At 39.2% G+C, this 21,663-nt stretch overlaps 1 protein-coding gene across 1 annotated transcript in view; it reads left to right on the forward strand.

Annotated features, from left to right (window-relative positions):
• Nucleotides 1–21,663, forward strand: part of parp8 (poly (ADP-ribose) polymerase family, member 8) — a 374,464-nt gene that overhangs the window by 123,424 nt on the left and 229,377 nt on the right. Inside the window, exon 3 of the mRNA XM_073064384.1 lies at nt 16,497–16,534. Within this exon, the coding sequence (XP_072920485.1) occupies nt 16,497–16,534 (38 nt within the window). The remainder of the gene's footprint in view (nt 1–16,496; nt 16,535–21,663) is intronic.

Here is a 21,663-nt window from a genome sequence, read left to right on the forward strand (position 1 = left end):
AGTGTAATTAGAATGCATCTGAAGAACTACTTATTGCTATCGCGGGTGAGATATCTTAACGAAATTTGCATCATTGTTTCTGCCATTTCAGTTTTCTTTGGGAGTGGGACATAGGCGTGTCCTCAGCATATGTTTGAGAAATTATTGGCACGTTGATAAAACAGTAAAAGTGAGCTTCGATGAACAGTTAGTACTATTGCCAAAAGTTCACACAGTGTCAGCAGAAATTAGAAAAATTTGTGAAAGATTGGCCTTTGCAATAAGAATAATGTATTCTCTATTAGTATTGGAAAGCCATGCACCATTCTTCCTGCCCAGTTTTGTCTGCCTGAAGGAAATAAAGCAATAGTCAGGAATCAGAAAAAAATCTACAAGATTGTAAAGTTATTACAAAGTCACAAATTGCTCAGTTGGTCCAATGATTTCATTGAAGAAATCTATGTTGTTTCTAAAATTACTTAACATCCAATGGAGGTAAAAGGGTTCCGAGCATGAATATGACATATTGAAAGAGCAATCTTTACATCAACTCCGATGGAACACTTTGACAAATTTGCATTTGTGTAAGGAGCCTTAACTTGATCTTCAATATTTGATACCACCCAGAAACAAGTAGCTCTTTATCAAGTACTGCATCACTAGCTCTCACATACAAAGTTGTTCCACATTGTTTTCCAATAATGACTTGCATGTACTATTTGGTAAATTGAAACAGAGCTATTGATTAGATTGTTCACAATGTGCCTTTTTCATAAATCACCTTTCATAATAACCTCATACTTAAACCCCTCAAAATCCTTACTCTTATATCATGCTTATGTCATGCAAAACCTATTTGTAACCCTCAGAAACACTTCTGGACTTCTTGTCTACACTAACTCAAGTTTGGTATTGGAAGGATGAAATAAAACTAAATAGTTTTGGTGGCATCAAAGGTGAAATTTTCAAAAATTATGCTTTGAATCTGTTTTCAGTTATCTTGATTTACATCAGTATATTCAGTTGGAGACTTCCATACATTTGATTTTTTTTCTTCTGTATTTCTCCTTGTCTCCTCGGATCATGCACATTTCAGGTCCATGTACCACCCTGAAACTGCTGCAGTTTTGTTGTTGCATTGTGTAAAGGTATTAATTCTCCATCCCTCTTCTCAGGACAATATTACGTCTATTATTGTGGGAAATGATGCCAAGTTCAGAAACATTTGTTATCTTACAACCACCAGGCTCCTGAATTGCTGTGGTAACTTCATTCGCCACTACTCTGAACTGATTCTATGACCTGCAGGTGCACTTTCAAGGAGTCTTTACAAATTATTTTTTATTTGTAGTTAGTCTTTTTTGCACCTTGGTTGTTTGTCAATCTTTGTTTTTGTACAGTTTTTTTATAGAATTGTGTTTCTCTTTTCCTGTAATTGCCTGCAAGAAAATGAATCTCTAGGTAATACAATATATGGCAATATTAACATACTTTAGACATATGCACTCATAATTGTATATTTCTACCTAAAACAGATGGTGAATTAGATATTACCTGAAAGTTTTAACGTAAATAATGTTGCATGCAAGTGTGAAGAATAAACTGAATTGCATTGAAATGGTTTGCGATCTGTTTCAATTCTTAGTTTAGGTGAAGGCCAATCTTTATGTTATTGGACTTTCAGTAAGCTACATGATTGACAATCTCAGTAATCACCTGGAAATTTTGTCAAAAGGCTAATCTTAGTGCAGAATCAGAATGTGCAGGACTTTCCACTTTCAGACTTTGCCATATCTCTGAATGGAAAAAAGAATGAAATTAATATACATAAGTATATTGCATTTTGAAGATCCCTGGTCCATAAATATCCCCTACTTTCAATTAATTTTTCCTTTGTTTTTCCACTTGTTCGAATCTCTTCTGTCCCTAAATAATTGTGTTTGCATTAATTCACTTAAGTCATGTGTAGAGACCAGCATTTATTGTATATTCCAGAGCATTTCAGAGTCAACCACACTTGGCTAGGCTGGGTAAGGATGGAAGATTTCCCTCCCTAAAGAAACATAGTGAATCATGGTTTTCTTTCTCTTGTCCTAATATACTTCGCAGGTGGAATTTGAGCAATTGTACCATTTGAGGTGATTGGAATCATGTGGTACAAATACCACATGATCCAGGCAATAGTATGATCCCTAGTTTTGGTTATTTTGAGAAGAGAGCTGCTGTTACATTCTACTCTGGAAACATACCTTGTCTGGAGTGTCAAATGGACTTCCCTCTGAGTCATAAGGCTGGGTAACAGAATGTACAGTTGTTGCAAGAGATAATAGCACAATGCAATTTGTCTTCAGTCACACTTCTACTGGGGCTATTATCATCAACAGATTGATGTGATGGCTCATATAGTGATACACCAGACATCACAGGCAAACTCCTCTCAGTGTTCTTTATCTCATCCTTCAGCATCCAAAGTTTAACTGGAATTCTGTAATCCAATCTTTAATCAAAGCAGAGCAACTGTTGACTCTTGTGTTGTATTTTTGAAGTAATGCTACTGTAGATTCAAATGCCAACCCATTCTATTGATATCTTCAGTGAGAGGAAAGACTTCTCAGTGTCAGTCCATGTGAAATCTGTAGTCTCTCAAGTTACAGCCAGCAGCCAGCACAACATTTCTGAGGGTGGACCTTATTTCCAGATGAATGCACTGGGCTGAGTGCACTTTATTTCTATCAGTAGATGTCACATCCTCTAACTAACGCTCACTATTCCCATTAATGTTTATTAACCAACAGATGTCATGTCGCACTTCCAATTTACCTCTGGCCATCATGAGCATAATGGACTTTATTATTGTCAGAGCGTAGAAAGAAAAAAAGTAATGGAAAGAAAAATGCAGTAAAATACAGTAGGGCATTGGTTAACTGAAGCAATCTGATAGAATAGACATATAATTACCAAATTAATATCATAAGGACTAACTGTGAAATGGTGCATTTTGTTAAGAATTACAATGGAAGAAAAAAAGGTATTTATGCTTGAAGGTGTGGATACAGATATAGTACAGAAGAAAGGTACATATTTATGCTTGCGTAGATGTTCAGAAGGAACAGCAGCTGGTAATTCATGTGGCTAGACGAATGATCTGGAGACATGGGTTCAAATCCCAGGAGGACAGCTTGGAGATTTTAATATAGTTGATTTAAATATTCTGAAATTAAATAACTGGACTAGTAATGGTTACTAGATTGTCATAAAATCCCACATGTTTTATGAATGTACTTCGAGGGAAAGAAGTCAACCATCCTTTGGCCTACGTGCTTCAAGGCCGCCACCATCATCCCCGTGCCAAAGAAGTCTTCAGTGTCCTGCCTCAATGACTACCATCCCATTGCACTCACATCCATCATCATGAAGTGTTTCGAGAGGCTCGTCATGAGGCACATCAAGACCCTGCTGCCCCCCTCACTGGACCCCCTGTAGTTTGCGTACTGTCCAACCGTTCAATAGACGACGCCATTGCCATTGTCCTCCACTTGGCCCTAACCCACCTGGACAAAAAAGACACGTACGTTTGAGTGCTGTTCGTAGACTTCAGTTCAGCATTCAACACAATCATCCCTCAGAAACTGATTGGAAAGCTGAGCCTACTGGGCCTGAACACCTCCCTCTGCAACTGGATCCTAGACTTCCTGACTGGGAGACCCCAGTCAGTCTGGATCGGAGGCAGCATCTCCAACACCATCACACTAAGCACGGAGGCCCCCCAGGGCTGTGTGCTCAGTCCACTGCTGTACACTCTGCTGACCTACGACTGTGCTGCAACACACAGCTCGAACCATATCATCAAGTTCGCCGATGACACGATTGTGGTGGGTCTCATCAGCAAGAACGACGAGTCAGCTTACAGAGAGGAGGTGCAGCAGCTAACGGACTGGTGCAGAGTCAACAACCTGTCTCTGAATGTGAACAAAACAAAAGAGATGGTTGTTGACTTCAGGAGGGCATGGGGCGACCATCCTCCGCTGAACATCGACGGCTCCTCAGTAGAGATCGTTAAGAGCACCAAATTTTGTGGTGTTCACCTCACTGAGAATCTCACCTGGTTCCTCAATACCAGCTTCATAGCAAAGAAAGCCCAGCAGCATCTCTACTTTCTGCGAAGGCTGAGGAAAGTCCATCCCCCACACCCCCATCCTCTTCACATTCTACAGGGGTTGTATTGAGAGCATCCTGAGCAGCTGCATCACTGCCTGGTTCGGAAATTGCACCATCTCGGATCATAGGACCCTGCAGCGGATAGTGAGGTCAGCTGAGAAGATCATCGGGGTCTCTCTTCCCACCATTACAGATATTTACACGCTGCATCCGCAAAGCAAACAACATTATGAAGGACCCCACACACCCCTCATACAAATGCTTCTCCCTCCTGCCGTCTGGGAAAAGGCACCGAAGCATTCGGGCTCTCCTGACCAGACTATGTAACACTTTCTTCCCCCAAGCCATCAGACTGCTCAATACCCAGAGTCTGGACTGACACCAACTTACTGCCCTCTACTGTGCCTATTGTCTTGTTTATTATTTATTGCAATGCCTGCACTGTTTTGTGCACTTTATGCAGTCCTGGGTAGGTCTGTAGTCTAGTGTAGTTTTTTTCTTCTGTGTTCTTTTTACATAGTTCAGTGTAGTTTATGTATTGTTTCATGTAGCACCATGGTCCTGAAAAACATTGTCTTATTTTTACTGTGTACTGTACCTGCAGTTATAGTCGAAATGACAATAAAAAGTGACTTGACTTGATTACAGCCCAACAACAATGTTATTAATAATCAACTATCCTCTTGCTTACCTTCGAGGTGAATTAGGAATGGACAATTATACCGGCCATGAAAAGAAAATAATATATAAATCACAAATATTTGTAAGCTGTTTAATAATGGTATAAAATGCAAACCAAACTCTGAACTTTATTTTTAGAACTATGTAACTGAGAAGTAAAACAGCTATGTGCAATTTATATGGAATCTAGGTTAGCTTGGATCTGGACAATTAGACACATTTATGATCTATGCATTATCAGCAGGAGAAGGAGAAACTACTAGCTGTGCATCCCTTATCCAAAATGCTTGAGCAGAAGTAGTTCGGATTGTGGAATATTTGTACCTATATTATGACAACACACACAAAATGCTGTGTTCCACCAGCATTTTGTGTGTGTTGTTTGAATTTCCAGCATCTGCAGATTTCCTCGTGTTTGACCTATATTATGAGATACCTTTGGTGATGGGATTACGTATACAGCTTATGAATAGCTGGTGTGACGCTCATAGGGCAAACAGTCCGCATTCAGAGCACTGTCTGACATGAGGTATCTGGGTCATCCACAGACTGTCAGAATTGAATGATGACCTCCGACTGCATTTATTACTGGTTTCCAGTACTGCGATTGTTTCCATATCTGCCATTGGTTTCATACAGCCGCCTGTTCCACGGCAACTACAATGGGGGAAGGTGCCAGTTTTATGGAATATTTTAAATAATTTTTGTGCACGGAACAGTTAGCATCCATTTGCAGTTTGCTGTGATGCACCTTTGCTTGATTCATGATCAACATAGCCTCGAGCAGCATATGTTCACTCTGACAATGACGTAACCACCTTTTCAATATATGATCGAGATCTTCATTTTTCACTTTATGGAGTGTTTATCTATTTTTTATTAAATTCTTTTCATTACATATGTGAGGTCACTTCTCAGAATTGTCTGTGGTGCACAGAGGCACTGTCATGTCATGTCAGCACTCAAAATATTTTGGATTTCGGAAGTTTTTGGAATTCTAGATGAGGGGTACACAACCTGTAATAGAGAGGAAAAGTAATCAAAACCACAAGAACATATTTAATAGAGAAGATGGTAATTCTCTGGAAAATTGAATGTTGATCAGAGGTAGAAGTAACACATGGTAAATGAGTTATGTAAACAGAAGGAGTTGTTGGTAAGGGTTTTGAAAACTCATGGCAAGATTAGATACAGAAAGTTTCCATTTCTAAGAACATCAAAATATCAAATTCTAATAATGAATTTTCAAAACTCATCCTTACCCAAATGGCACTAAAATGTGAAATATATTACCATAAAGAACAGTTATGTGTCCACATATAAGAGGACACTAAATAAGTAAATGGAGATAAGCAAAACAGAAATTAATGCGTTTGATGTTAAATGAAGGCTCATAGAGCGTGGCTTATGTGAAACTGTTGGAGATCAATTGGAACAAATTGATTATTCTGTGCTGTAGATGATGTGAAATATCTCACTCAAGTGCAATGAGAACAGATAAGTAAAAGCTGCAAGACTATCCTCCAGGAGCATCTGTGTTACTTTTCTCTCCTGATCACCATCTTCAATCCAACATCAGCATCTTAGATAATAAAGGAGAAACATATGCTAATGCTTCTCGTCACCTTCATCGTCATCATCTTGTTTATCTTTATTGTCCTTGATCTTAGCTTTTATAACGGTTTTGCTGGTATGTGTGGCAGAGGCTGAGAATGGTTAAGTATTACAATTGAAATGTTAGTTTTATGTTAATGGTTTAATAAATTTACCATAGTTTATAAATGTCATTACATTTGTTTTTAGTGGTTAGGGAGGAAATGAACCCATGCATTTGTTATCTATTTCATGATTTTGAGCAATCAGTCGGTTGCTAATGGCTTACATCTACTACAGCCCTGTGAGTTGTGAGGTGGCTGATGAGACCGGTGTGAAATTAATTTATAGACTCTGCCTTGGTGAGGTTCTGGTGAGGTGATGGTCGTCTGGGTAGGTAGTAGTAAATGTTGTGCACTCCTTTTGATATTTTTAGCTGGGATTCCACATGCTTGCATTCTCTTTGCCTTCTCTGAGGCTCCATCTCCACCTTGAGAGGTATTGACCAGCGATTTCCATGAAGATTAGTGAATATCATATTTTTTAAGGAAGCTTTTGAAATATTCTCAAAGGATTTCATCTATCCTTTTGTTTTTGTTGTTGTGTCAGGACCTCAGCAAAGTGCATGTCGTCCCTTTTAGTAACCATATAACCATATAACAATTACAGCACGGAAACAGGCCATCTCGGCCCTTCTGGTCCATGCCGAACGCTTACTCTCACCTAATCCCACTGACCCGCACTCAGCCCATAACCCTCCATTCATTTCCTGTCCATATACCTATCCAATTTTGCTTTAAATGACAATACCGAACCTGCCTCTACCACTTCTACTGGAAAATAGTACTCTTGCCTATTATCTTAAAACTATGCCCTTGCTCTTAGACCGCAAGACATAGGACTTGCTAACTTGATGATGGAATTAATTGGTAAGATAAAGTATTCTGTGCCCCTATTTGTGACATAACTAAAAATGTATTTACAGGAATTTGTAGAATTCTGTTGATTCCTATCACTTCCTGAGAATTTTGATGAATTTCATCTCTGACAACGTTCTTAGAGACCACTTTGGGAACAAGTGAAATCTCTTTGATCTCCTTATTTTTCATCAATGGCAGCAAATCAGGCACATATCAAACCATCTATTCTGTTTCTGATCTTTTAGACTTGCAGTAGGAGAGCTCCATTTAGGCTAGGAATGAGACACAAGAGATGTAGTGTGCAAGGTGTGGAATTGGTTGATTGTGGAGCTATCCAGAGAATAAAAACAATAAAAAATGTGCAATTTGAAATTAAAATTTCTCAGCTCTCTAGAGATACGGCTTGCTGTGCTGCAGATATTTCTCTTAGCATTAATATAACTCTGGTAGCTGTCATAGCTCCCTATCATGGCTCTGAGCTGATTACTTTAGACCATAAGATGTAGGAGCAGAGTTGGGCCAGTTGGCCCACCAAGTCCACTCTTCCATTTCATCATGGCTGATCCATTTCCCTCTTAGTCCCAAGCTCCTTCCTTTTCTCGGATCCCTTCATGCTCTGACCAGTCAAGAATCCATCAAACTCTACCTTAAAAATATCCAATGACTTGGCTTCCGCAGCCACCTAGTGTAACAAATTTCACAGATTCACCACGCTCTGGCTGAAAGAAATTCCTCCTCATCTCCATTTTAAATGTACATCCTTCTAACCCGAGGCTGTGTTCTCTGGTCTTCGATTCCCCCACCACAGGAAACATCCTGTCCACATCCACTCTATCAAGGCCTTTCAGCATTCCAACATTCCCTAGGTTTCAATGAGATCACCCCTCATAGTTCTGAATTCCAGTCAGTGCAAGCCCAGAGCCATCAAATGCTCCTCATATGATAATCCATTCAATTCCAGAATCATTTTTTTGAACCTTCTTTGAACCCACTCCAATATCATAACATCCTTCCTAGATAAGGGGGCAAAAACTGCTCACAATACTCTTAAGTGAGGCTTCACCAGTGCCTTATACAGCCTCAGCATTACGTTCTTACTTTTATATTCTAGTCCTCACTAAAAGAATGCTAACATTGCATTTACATTCCTCATCACTGCAAATTAACCTCTAGGGATTCTGCACGAGCACTCCCAAGTCCTTTTGCATCTCAGATTCTTCAACTTTCTCTCCATTTAGAAAATTGTCTATATGTTTATTTCTTCTACCAAAGTGCATGACCACATATTTCCTGACACCGTATACCATCTGCCATTCCTTTACCCATTCTCCTAATCTGTCTAAGTCCTTTTGTAGCCTCTCTGATTCCTCAAAACTATCTGTCCCTGCATCTAATTTTATATTGTCTGCAGACTTGGCCACAAAGCCATCAAGTCCATCATCCAGATCATTGACATATAGCATAAAAAGCCGTGGTCTCAACAGAGACCCCTGTGGAACACCACTAGTCACCGGCATTCAACCAGAAAATGCTCCTTTTATTCTCACTCTTTGCCTTCTGCTAATCAGCCAATGCTCTATCTGTGCTAGTGTATTTCCTGTAAAACCATAGGCTCTTAACTTGTTAAACAGCCTCACATGTGGCACCTTGTCAAAGGCCTTCTGAAAATCAAAGTTCACAACATCAACCTATTCTTTTTTGTCTATCCTGCTTTGCTATTACTTCAACAAATTCCAACAAGTTTGTCAGACAACATTTTCCCTTGAGGAAACCATGCTGACTTAAGCCTTCAAGAGAAATCAACTCCAAAATCTTCCCAACCACTGAGGTCAGACTAACAGGATTATTATTTCCTTTCTTCTGCCTCTCTGCCTTCTTGAGTGGAGTGGCATTTGCAATTTTCCAGTCCTCTGGAACCATGCCTGAATCTATTGATTCTTGAGAAATCATTACTAATGCCTCCAAAATCTCTTCAGGCACCTCATTTAGAACCTTGAGTATACGCCACCTGGTCCAGGTGACTTATCTACCTTCATACCTTTCAGTTTTCTATGCACCTTCTCCCTATTAATGGCAATTTCACAAACATCTGCCCCCAACACCCTTGAACTTCTGGCATACAGCTAGTGTTTTCCACGGTGAAGGCTGTTACAAAATACTTATTCAGTTAATCCGCCATTTCCGTGTCCCCCATTACTATTTTTCCAGCATCATTTCCCAGTGGTTTGATGTCTACTCTTGCCTCTGTTTTGTACTTTATATATCTGGAGAAACGTTTGATATCCTCTTTTAATGTTGTTGTCTAGCTTGCCTTCCTATTCCATCCTTCCTTATGAATTTTTAGTTGCCTTCTGTTGTTTTTTAAAAGCCTCCCGATCCTCTAACTTCACACTTTTTTGCTCTAAGATACACCCTCTCTTTTGCTTTTATGTTGGCTTTGACTTCTCTTGTCAGCCACAGTTGCATCATCCTGCCTTTAGAATACTACTTCTTCTTTGGGATGTATCTATCCTATTCTTTCCAACGTGCTCCTAGAAACTCTAGCCAATGCTGCTTTACTACCATCCCTTCTAGTGTTCCCTTCCAATCAATTCTGGCCAACTCCTCCCTTTGCTCCGCTGTAATACTGATACATCTGACTTCAACTTCTCCTTCTCAAACTGCAGTACGAATTTGACGATATTATGATCATTTACCCCTAAGGGTTCCTTTACCATTAGCTCTCTAATCAATTCTGACTCATTGTACAACACCCAATATAGAATTGCTGATCCCTAGTGGGCTCGACCATGAACTACACTAAAAATCCATCTTGTCGACATTCTACAAATTCCCCCTCTTGGGACCAACGCAAACCTGATTTTCCCAATCAATATGCATATTGAAATCCCCTATGACTATCATAACATTTCCCTTTTGACATGCATTTTCTATTTCCCATTGTAATTTGCAGACCACATCTTTACGACCGTTTGGGGGTCTGTATATAACTCCCATCCAGGTCTTTTTACCCTTGGAGTTCCTTAACTCTATCCACAAAGGTTCTACACCTGATGCTATATTAACTCTTCCTAATGGTTCGATTTCATTTCTTTTACCAACAGAGACACCCCACTCCCTCTGCGTACCTGCCTGTCCTTTTGATACAATATGTATACTTTGATGTTAAGCTCCCAGCTATAATCTTCTTTCAGCCACAATTCAGTAATGCCCATAACATTTTACGTATCAATCTGTAACCATGCTACAAGTTCATCAACCTTATTCAGTATACTGCATGCATTTATATATAACACCTTCAGTCCTTTATTTATTACCCCTTTTGAGTCTGTCCCCCTTTTTACATCACAACTCATCCTGCTGATTGTAAATTTTATCTATCATCAGCCTCTCCTTGCTAGCAGTCTCACTACATACATGTTAATTAGTCAACTTATGAAAATGGTTCAGCAAGTGAGGTAGGCAAGGTCTCATTATGGTTAGCCTATCTCCAGAACGGTATATATGATTATCAAACATTGTATGGAGTCAATCTTGTGTGGTGGACTTGGCAATTGAAAACATAGAGTGAACATGCAGTGGTTTAAATGAAGTTGGTACAACCTGTTGTGAGAGATCTCTCACTTGTGCTCTTGATCATATTGAAAGTTGAAGGAAAAGAGTAAATAGTCGATGTTTTAGGCCAAGACCCTTCATCAGACCCTTCCTGATGAGGTGTGTCGGCCTGAAATGCCAGCTGTTTACCCTTTTCCATAGATGCTGCCTGGTCTGCTGAGTTCCTCCAGCATTTTCTATGTGTTGTTTTGGATTTTCAGCATCTGCCGATTTTCTTATGTTTGATACTGAAAGTCAATATGTTTTAATTGATCAGGTAGCAGGAAACACACCACTGCTTACTAATGGTTTTAGCACAGTTAAATTGCACTGTTACTACCATAAGTTCTTGTTTAGGGTCACAGGCTTTCAATTTTGATTGTCTCTGTTTACATCCCAAATACTCCATAACAGACAAATACTAATAATTTGTTTATAGAGCTGATGACACAATGATTGTTTGCTATATACTTGGACTGTTGTGTGATTAAAATAAAACTCTGAATGTGCTTTACTTTTATACATCACAGTACCATGCAGAAGTTTTAGGCACGTGTATATACCGAGGGTATGTTTGAAAACGTGGAATGGAGAATGAGTTTGTGAATCTAGTGGGAGCAAAGGATGTTGGGAATGGCAGAGGTGAAATGCCAATGGGGGGGGGTAGGGGGTGTGGGACAGATGGCAGAGAAGGAATATAGAGGTTGGGGATGGTGTGGATGCAGACACATCCAGCCCTGTGACACCAGGCAAGGTTATCTAACTCCAAACAACCAGTTTATTGGTCATTACAGAATGTCTCTCTGGTGCTTCCCACTTCCTTCTCTCTCCTTTCCCCTTTTCCCAACAATGATGCCCCTCTCCCTGCTCCCATCCCACTCTCAGTCCACAATGGAGGCCTGTATCAGAATCAGGTTTATCATCACTCACATATGTTGTGATTTAGTGTGGCAGTGGTGAAGTGCAATACATAAAATTACTACAGTGTTGTAGTAATTCCTAGGCACCCCAGCTATCTATTCATTTTATATACATACACACACACACATGCCTGAGACTGTTGCACAGTACTTTATAATAATGTCTCTGTACTATTTTAAGCTTTATTTGCTTTATAGTAGTAGGTAAACTGTATCTGATTCTAAGTGCTGAACTCCATAGAAAGAGATTTGCTTTTAACATTTGATACCATTACCTGTAGTTTAAAAAGTAGGGAAAGGAGGTGGGTAGCTGTGTTCATCAGGGAAGGTGTCAATATCGTTATGAGCAATGGTGTACTTGCAGGAATGATCTATGAGGTCCCAAAGTATTGCCTGTCAATATCGCAAAGCATAAATGTAGAAAATTCAAGCATGTGTCAATTATCATGAGTGTTCTCCCATCTTTTTAATCTCTCGCTAATGGCTCGTGAAAAAATCTGAATATTTTTGGTCTACCCAACAAGGGTACGTTGGACAAAGAATTTCTGGAGTGTGTCAGAGCAAAATATCACCAAAGTTACCTAGGACCAGCCTATATAAGATTTCATCATGCATCAAAAGTAAGATTAATAAAAGATATGTAGTCAAGAATCCTTTTGGAAATAATGGTCACAACAAGTAGAATTCTGGATATGGTTTGAGGGTGAACACTTTGAATTCAAAACCCCTATCTTCATTTTAAATATGGGAAAATGCAAAGTTTGAATTAAGAATTAACCATATAACAATCACAGCACGGAAACAGGCCATCTCGGCCCTCCTAGTCCATGCCGAACTCTTAACCTCACCTAGTTGCACCTACCCGCACTCAGCCCATAACCCTCCACTCCTTTCCTGATCATATACCTATCCAATTTTACCTTAAATGACACAACTGAACTGGCCTCTACTACTTCTACAGGAAGCTCATTCCACACAGCTATCACTCTCTGAGTAAAGAAATACCCCCTCGTGTTTCCCTTAAACTTTTGCCCCTAACTCTCAAATCATGTCCTCTCGTTTGAATCTCCCCTACTCTCAATGGAAACAGCCTATTCACGTCAACTCTATCTATCCTTCTCAAAATTTTAAATACCTCAAATCCCCCCTCAACCTTCTATGCTCCAATTAATAGAGACCTAACTTGTTCAACCTTTCTCTGTAACTTAAGTGCTGAAACCCAGGTAACATCCTAGTAAATCGTCTCTGCACTCTCTCTAATTTATTGATATCTTTCCTATAATTCGGTGACCAGAACTGTACACAATATTCCAAATTTGGCTTTACCAATGCCTTGTACAATTTTAACATTACATTCCAACTTCTGTACTCAATGCTCTGATTTATAAAGGCCAGCGTTCCAAAAGCCTTCTTCACCACCCTATCTACATGAGACTCCACCTTCAGGGAACTATGCACTGTTATTCCTAGATCTCTCTGTTCCACTGCATTCCTCAATGCCCTACCATTTACCCTGTATGTTTTATTTGGATTATTCCTGCCAAAATGTAGAACCTCACACTTCTCAGCATTAAACTCCATCTGCCAACATTCAGCCCATTCTTCTAACTGGCATAAATCGCCCTGCAAGCTTTGAAAACCCACCTCATTATCCACAACACCTCCTACCTTAGTATCATCGGCATACTTACTAATCCAATTTACCACCCCATCATCCAGATCATTTATGTATATTACAAACAACATTGGGCCCAAAACAGATCCCTGAGGCACCCCGCTAGTCACTGGCCTCCATCCCGATAAACAATTATCCACCACTACTCTCTGGCATCTCCCATCTAGCCACTGTTGAATCCATTTTATTACTCCAGCTTTAATACCTAACGACTGAACCTTCTTAACTAACCTTCCATGTGGAACTTTGTCAAAGGCCTTGCTGAAGTCCATATAGACTACATCCACTGCCTTACCTTCATCAACATTCCTCGTAACTTCTTCAAAAAATTCAATAAGGCTTGTCAAACATGACCTTCCACGCACAAATCCATTAGCACAAATTAGCATAATTTAACAGGAAATATAGGCAAAAGAATATATTAGTAGATGAGCAGTGGTAGATATTTAAACAGCTATTATATAAAGTTTAAGTAGAAATATTATCCTAATTAGAAAGAGGAATTCTATGAGAGAGATAAAACAACAAAGGAGGTCAGATAAAATACTAAATCAAAAACTAGAGCATTCAAGCTCCTGGTAGATCAGAAAATTCAGGACATTTATTGAACCAGTAGCAAAACATTAAAAAAGCTAATAAAATGGGAGAAAGTCAATTATGAGAGAATATTAGGAAGTAATGTCAAAACAAACAGCAAAAAAATCTATGTTTATAGCAAAAGGAAAATGATAGCTAAGAGGATTTTGCAACGTCTGGAGGGTGAGATTTGGGAATTAATAGTACATGTCCATGTTGACTCGTAACACCTAAATAGGTAACCAGTCATGCTGCAGCGAAAATACTGGGATTCTGCAACAATAGATGAATAAGTAGAGTGAGTGGGTGGAAATTTGGCAAATAGTATTTTGATTTGTTAAGTGTAAAGTGATAAACTTTGTAAACTGAATCAGAAGGCAGATTATTATCTAAATGGAGAGAGGTTGCAAGCAATACAATGGAATATAGACGTTCTTGTGTATTAAACACAATAGTTAGCATGAAGGCTATGTAAGTAGTTATTAAGACAAAAGGCTTACGGGCCTTTTTTGCTAGGGGATTCGAGTTTGGAAATCAGGAAATATTGTTACAATTATGCAGAATTTTATTGAGGGTTCACCTGGAATACCATCTGTAGTTTTGTCCCCTTGCTTAAGAATGGATATAATTTTATTGGAGACAATCCAAAAGAAATTAACTGGTTAATACCTGGGATAAGAAGGTTATCCTTTCATGAAAGCTACTGAAGTTGTATGAAGTACATTTGCTTGAGGTTGGAAGATTGAGAGGTGATTTTATTGAAACATGTATGGGGGCATGACAGAGGTAGATATTGAGGTGTTTCCACTAATGGAAGTGCCTCAGATAAGGGGACATAGTTGCAAGGTAAGGAGGTGATCATTTAAAACTGAGTCACACAGGAATTTTTATTCTAAAAGAGGATGGTGAATCTCTGGGATTCTTTACCCAGGATGTTTGTGAAGGATATTTCACTCAAGGTAGTTAAAAGGGGGATATATACATGTTTGAAAGATTGTGGAATTGATGGCAGTGTGGAAGAGGAGTTGGAGCCTCGGGCAGGTCAACAATAATCATATTGAATGGCAGGACAGGTTTGGGGAACAGATGGCCTCATTTTGCTCCTATTGTGTTTGGGTGTTCTTTCCACTAAGCTGGTGTTCATTTAATAACCCATCAATTTCACATGGAAATTAAGATTCAATTATTTCATATACTGTAATTGTGAGTATAATCTACAATGGAAAGAAAACAAACTTTGGGAATTAAGATGTAACTTCCTTTACAAAATGGCTCTCGGAAGAAAATTTATTTGATCAAGAGTGTGTGGGCAAAATATATTAGTAGTTCATATGCTTCAGCATATAAATATTGTGAAAAGAGTTCAAAATTAGATAGATTAGATCAAAATAAGGGACGTCTGAAGGAATATGCAAGCAAATATAAATTGAATTGTCCACTCATTAATAAATGATAACATGCACTGCTTTAATTGAAAAGTTATTTTTTCAGTTGAAAAAAAAGTCAAAGATATATGAAAAGTAATGCAGTGGCATTAAATATGATTGTCCATGTGCTGAAACAGGAGCTCAGCAGGTTCTCTCAGCCCCTCAATTCAGAGTTCGTAACTACCATGCAGTTGCTGCCTTCACTGCTAGGACATTACTTTCCATGTCTGTCGCAATATGGTGTCAGAGAGCAAGAGAAACTTGTTGCTTCCAACAAGCAATGTGATGTCCCACTCAGCTGTCATGATGCAAGTGACCACGAGCCACTGTGAATTGGACTGGTCAACAGACCTACACTTGCAAAATGCAGGTTACAAATGGTTGTTTAACAAAAGGAAGCTTTTCAACGAAGGGAGCTCTGGCACATTATATAACATTATCCTGCTATTGAATTTGAGGCTGGGAGATGCTGTGTGCATGTCATCAATGTGACAGTGTAGAATCTAAAATTTCTGTCTTTTTCAGTAACTCTATGTAATGCACCCCTGCTTTATGGCTTGCACGTGAATAATGAATGTACAGACTTTCCACAAAGGCTCTAATTTCAGCAGCTGTTGGACAAATGTGCAGTGTGCTGCTTTTGACATCATTAACCATAATACTGATACTGAGCAAACAATGACCACTCTGTGGTGAATGGTGGCACCTAATAGCGACTAGGCTACTATCCTAAACATCCTGGAACAGATTGCTATCACATCCTCATGTACAAAAAAAACCCCTTATGTGCAAACTACACAAAACCAGCACGTGCTAAATTCTCAGCTGTGCATTTTTTTCAAACAATGACAAAATGCTGTTATTTTGGTTAGTGATAATGGAAATCGATGAAAATAATTGATAATAACTTGATTGATTGATATGTCTATTCTCAAATATAAATTCTAATTATTGCTGTTTATCTCCTCAACAGGGTGTCTTATTCAGTTCACGTCTCCGAGGATTATCCAGGTACTCATTTCCCTGAAAGCTCTATTTCTAAGGACATGGTTAATATGTAAGATTTTGGAGTAATACTACATTGCTCTGGACTGACTGTGCACATGCTATTTAGATGTGGTGGTTGGCTTCTACCTGACTAATTTGTAGTCTGTTGCATTCACGTGGCAGATTCACCTTGGGGTGGTGGAATTGCTTAAAAATGTAAATGGATCATCAAATGTCACTTGTACATTGAACAGGTAAAAAGAATAGCTTGTATGTGTGAATTGACCCAGGACAACTCCAACTTTAAGCTGTCATATCATCATTCCCCAACTGAATCTGAGAACTGAGGTGAAAAATCTGTTTTATTTGTAAGTTCTCAAGAATATTTAATGAGTCTATTGAGCAAAATTCTCACAGAGTAAGAGCAGTATTTTCATATCAAGCTACATCAACATTACTAATGCTAGACAGCACTTGTCACTATCCATCAATTTTTTATACGTAATCCACCAGTGATAAAAGACAATCATTAACATGAGCAAAGTACACAGAACGCTGGAGGAATTCAGCAAGTCAGAGGGGAATAAATAGTTGATATTTCGGGCCGAGACCCTTCATCAGGACTGGAAAGGAAAGGGACAGAAATCAGAAAAAGAAGATGGGTGGAGGGAAAGGAGTGCAAACTGGGGAGTGATAGATGAAACCAAGGGAGGGGGAAGGTGGGTAAATGTGGGACTGGGGAGGAAGCAGGAAGCTGGGAGGAGCTAGGTGGAAGAGGTATAGAGTTAAAGAAGAAGAAATCTAATAGGAGAGGACAGTGAGCCATGAAAGAAAAGGGAGTAGGAAGAGCATCAGAAAGAGGTGATGGGAAGGTGAGAGGAGAAGGAATAACCAGATTCAGTTTAAGATTAATGTTAAAATTCATTTATTTATCACATGCATATTGAAACATACAGTGAATTCTGGTGTTTGTGTTAACAACCAGCACTGCCTCAGGATGTGCTGTGGTGGGGGAGGGGGATGTTCACAAGTATCGCCACACATTGTAACACCAACATAGCATGCCTATCATGTTCATCAGAGCAACACAGCAAAACCAGCCCTTCTATCACCCTCCCACCCATGCACTCACGCACAGACAGACTCACAACTCCAGGACTGGCCTTCTGCAGACATTTGACCATCAGTCCTTGACCCTTGACTCTCAGACACACAGAGGCTTCCAACCTCTAGACCCTGGCCCCAACTCACAGGCGTCAATCCAAGATTGCTCAACCTTCAGGCTTCAACCTCCAGACTCGTAGATCCCTGGTCTTCGAACTCCACCCAGAATGAGCAATGGTAAAAGAGAGGAGGGAGGGGGTCATACATTACAGGAAATTAGAGAATTCAATGGTCATGCTATCAGGCTGGAAGCTAGGCAACCAGAATTTGAGGTGTTCCTCGGCCAACCTGACTTTGGCCTCATCATGGCAGTAGAGGAGGCCATGGACAGGTATGTCAGAATGTGAATTGGAAATCAAACTGAAATGGGTAACCACTGAAAGATCCTGCCTTTTGTGGCAGACTTACTGAATTCCTGTAGCCTGTTAGGTGTGTTGTTCAAGATATTCACCCTCTGCAGAGTCTCTTGTGTTTATAATCATGAATATGCTTTATTTCTTCCTGCCTTTCTGTTTGAATGTACTTTTTGAATATAGTCATTAGCTCAGAATGCTTCAGCTTCTTTGCAGCAGTGCCTTGAGTAACTCTTCCAAGTCAACACCTCAATGAAGTCATCAGCAAAAATAGTCACAAGCAATCAACAGATTCCTGGTGTCATGAACAAAAATCTGTGGCACAATCTGATATTTTAAAGGGGAACTGATCTTGAAACATTATCTGTTCATATTGGTTTACTGAAACTTATCTGAATAATGCCACAGATTTCTGATGGTGTCCACTTAGGTATGGTTTATAAATAGACAAACTATGACTATACCATCTTATTTGGAATTCAACAAAATTGTTGTTATGGCTGAAATGTAGCCTTATCAATATCAGCATTCATTGTTACTTCAAAGAGATAAAGAGAGATGATGATGATGAAGAAGAGGTTGTTTCACCTCCAAGCTGCAACTTGGATCTGCAGGATGGTATAAGGTATAGGAGTTGTTGGCAAAATTGACATTTATTGCTCAACCCAACAGCTAGTGCTCCAGCAACTTGAAACATTGAGGAAAGGTACTTCCCATTAGCATTGTTAGTAGGCAATTCTGAACAATGGAGAAGTTGCAATACATTTCCAGGCTAGTGTGTGACCATAAGACAATTGGACATAGGGGAAGAATTAGGCCATTTGGACCATTGAGTTGATCCATTATTTTGTCATAACTGATTTATTATCCCTGTCAAACCTATTCTCCTACCTTCTTCTGTAACCTTTGACTTCCTTACTAATTAAGAACATATCAACCTCTGCTTTAAATATCCCCAAGGCCTAAGCCTCCATGGCCTTTTGTGGCAATGAATTCCAGAGTTTCACCACTCTCTTTCTAAAAATATTCCTCCTCATCTTTGTTCTAAAGGGACATTCTTCTGTTCTGGGGCTGTGCCCTCTGGTGCTAGACTCCACCATTATAAGTAACACACTCCTCACGTCTGCTCTATCTTGGCCTTTCAGTATTCATTATGTTTCCATGAGATTACCTCTCATTCTTCTAAACTCCAATGGGTACAGGTCTAGAGCCTTCAAACTCTCCTCATATTTTAATCTTTTAATTCCCTTGATCTTTCTCGTGAATCTTTTCTGGACCCTCTCCATTGCCAGTACATTCTTTCTTAGATAAGGGCCTAAAACTGCTCACAATGAAAGGAATCCATAAGGAACTGAAAGTCCCTTACAGTTGCTCACATTTTCCTAGACAATGGAGATTTTGAGTTTGGGAGGTGTTCTTAATCTACTTGTCTACAACTTGGAGATTATGTAAATGTGTTGTAGATTTAGCTATACTCCAGACATTGTGAATAAGGTATAGCATGAATAATAATGAAGACAAGCATTACAATAGTCATCAAGTGCCTTGTGATGACCATTATTAGGTGTTAGTGGTATCATGCCACTTAAAGTTCCTATGATGGCAAGATCTTACAGAATGGCTTCTGTTGCTCAGGACCCTAGAGGCACTCTCCTCTAGGCTCTCTGTAGGCTGTTTTTTGAAACTATAACAAGACCAGAAGGCCACACTTGAGGAAGGTGCCCAATATAAGGAGATCAAGAGATCCTTCCTCTCTATGGGGCATCCATTCTACTTACGAGGTGCCTATGTATGGCAGGCACAATACACTGCCTGAGAAGGAAGGCATTGTCACACTTGTTAGATAAATGGTAGATCATTATATGTCCTATCACTCTTGAATAGCCTTTGAAGCTCAGTAAAATGTCTAAGTTCACTTGTAGGGCCCAGAGAGTCCATGAGGAGAGTCTATTGTTGAATACTTGTATTCATGTGGGCATGATTCATTCTGCTCCATAGTCAAGTAAAAAGCAATGCATTCTTCATTCCTCGTCTAGAAAACACCCATGAATGAAGAGAACAGTGAGCTTCAAGCTAAAAAAAATGTAATGGTCCTAAGATTGAGGCTCAGAATGATGTTTGCCTTCACCTAGACAGGTGATTTGTCCAGGCATTTGTCTGTAGGCAAGGAAATATTTGTCACCTTTTGAAGAGTAGGAGGAGGCTGAATTGAAACACACAAGATCCTGATGTGTCTTGACAGGATGGTTATGTGGAGGATGGTTCTCTTGAAGTGAATCTAGAAACAAAAGCCATTGTTTTAAAAATAAGAGGTCACCCACTTAAGATAGATATGAGACAAAAGATTTTCTTTTAATGGTTGTGAGTTCATAGGGTCATTCAGTCGAAGCCTATTGAACATTTAGTAAAACAACTGCTGATTCAACTTCCCCCTTGTGGACATTTTCCTCTCTATCATCAGATACCCCATTGATATAAAAATCTATCACAGCTTTGAATACATTCAAGGATATTTTTCTGCTCAAGGAAATCCACAGACTCACACCCCTTTGGCAGAAAAAATTCTTCTTCATTTCAACTCTTAAATGGAGACGTCTTTATTCTTAGATGATTCCCTTTGGTCCTAGACTGTCCTTACATACCTTATATATTATAGAACCTTACAAATTTCAGTAAGATTGTCTCTCATCTAAATTCCAATGAGCACAGACCCAATTCATTACAACTTTCCTCATTATAAAATCCCTCATTACCAGGGATCAACTTAGTAATCCTTAAGTGAACTACCTCCAATGATAGTATATCCTGGGAACCTGTGGAACTCTCTTCCTTAAGGAGAGGGAAGTTTTTCAGTCTTTCAAAGTAGAGGCAGATAGAGGTTTGATAAGCAAAGCAAGGCAACTGTGGGTAGATATGGATGTGTGATTGATGTTCCAACAAGAGTGGTCATGATCTTATTAAATAGCAAATTAGACTTGAAGGGACAACTGTTCTACAGCTGCTCCTAATTCATAGGTTTTGGATTTGTATATTTATTTGTCACTTGCTAAATTTAGCCTCTAAGCACTTTATTCCTTGGATAGTTGAAGGAGGGGGTGTGGCTTCTAGAAAACATTTGAAGATATATTGTGTTTGTCAAAGTGCTTTTGCCCTTCCGCCTTTGAATTTCTTAAGCAAATTGTCTTTGGGCTTCAGCTTTTCTCCTTCTCCCTTGATCATGCGGGATCGAATGTTTCCATTTTGAACAGGATAAAGATTTGTAGTAAATCTCATTACGTATCTTGCCTGTGAAATGTGTGCTTAACTCTGGCTCCCAAATACACATGCAAATTATTGATGTCCCTTTAAACAGCACAGATATAAACCACGTTCCTGCTGTTAAGATTTGTTTTTTTTTATATAGTTTGTACAGAGTGTTAATTACATTTCTATGATTCACTTTCACATAGGAACCACCAACTGGGTGTTGCTCATAGACTAATGTCATCCATATGCCCTCTGAATGCTCTCTGTGTCATGCACAAACAAGTTGCAAGTCAAAATTCCTATTATGCTGCAGAAGTATTGTTAGTCCTTAGCTTCATTTTGTAATTGACAAGCACTTCGTGATTAGGTTTCTTTTTACTATGTTCACTT

This window comes from Hemitrygon akajei, chromosome 13, assembly GCF_048418815.1.
Source record: "Hemitrygon akajei chromosome 13, sHemAka1.3, whole genome shotgun sequence".
Lineage (NCBI taxonomy): Eukaryota > Metazoa > Chordata > Chondrichthyes > Myliobatiformes > Dasyatidae > Hemitrygon > Hemitrygon akajei.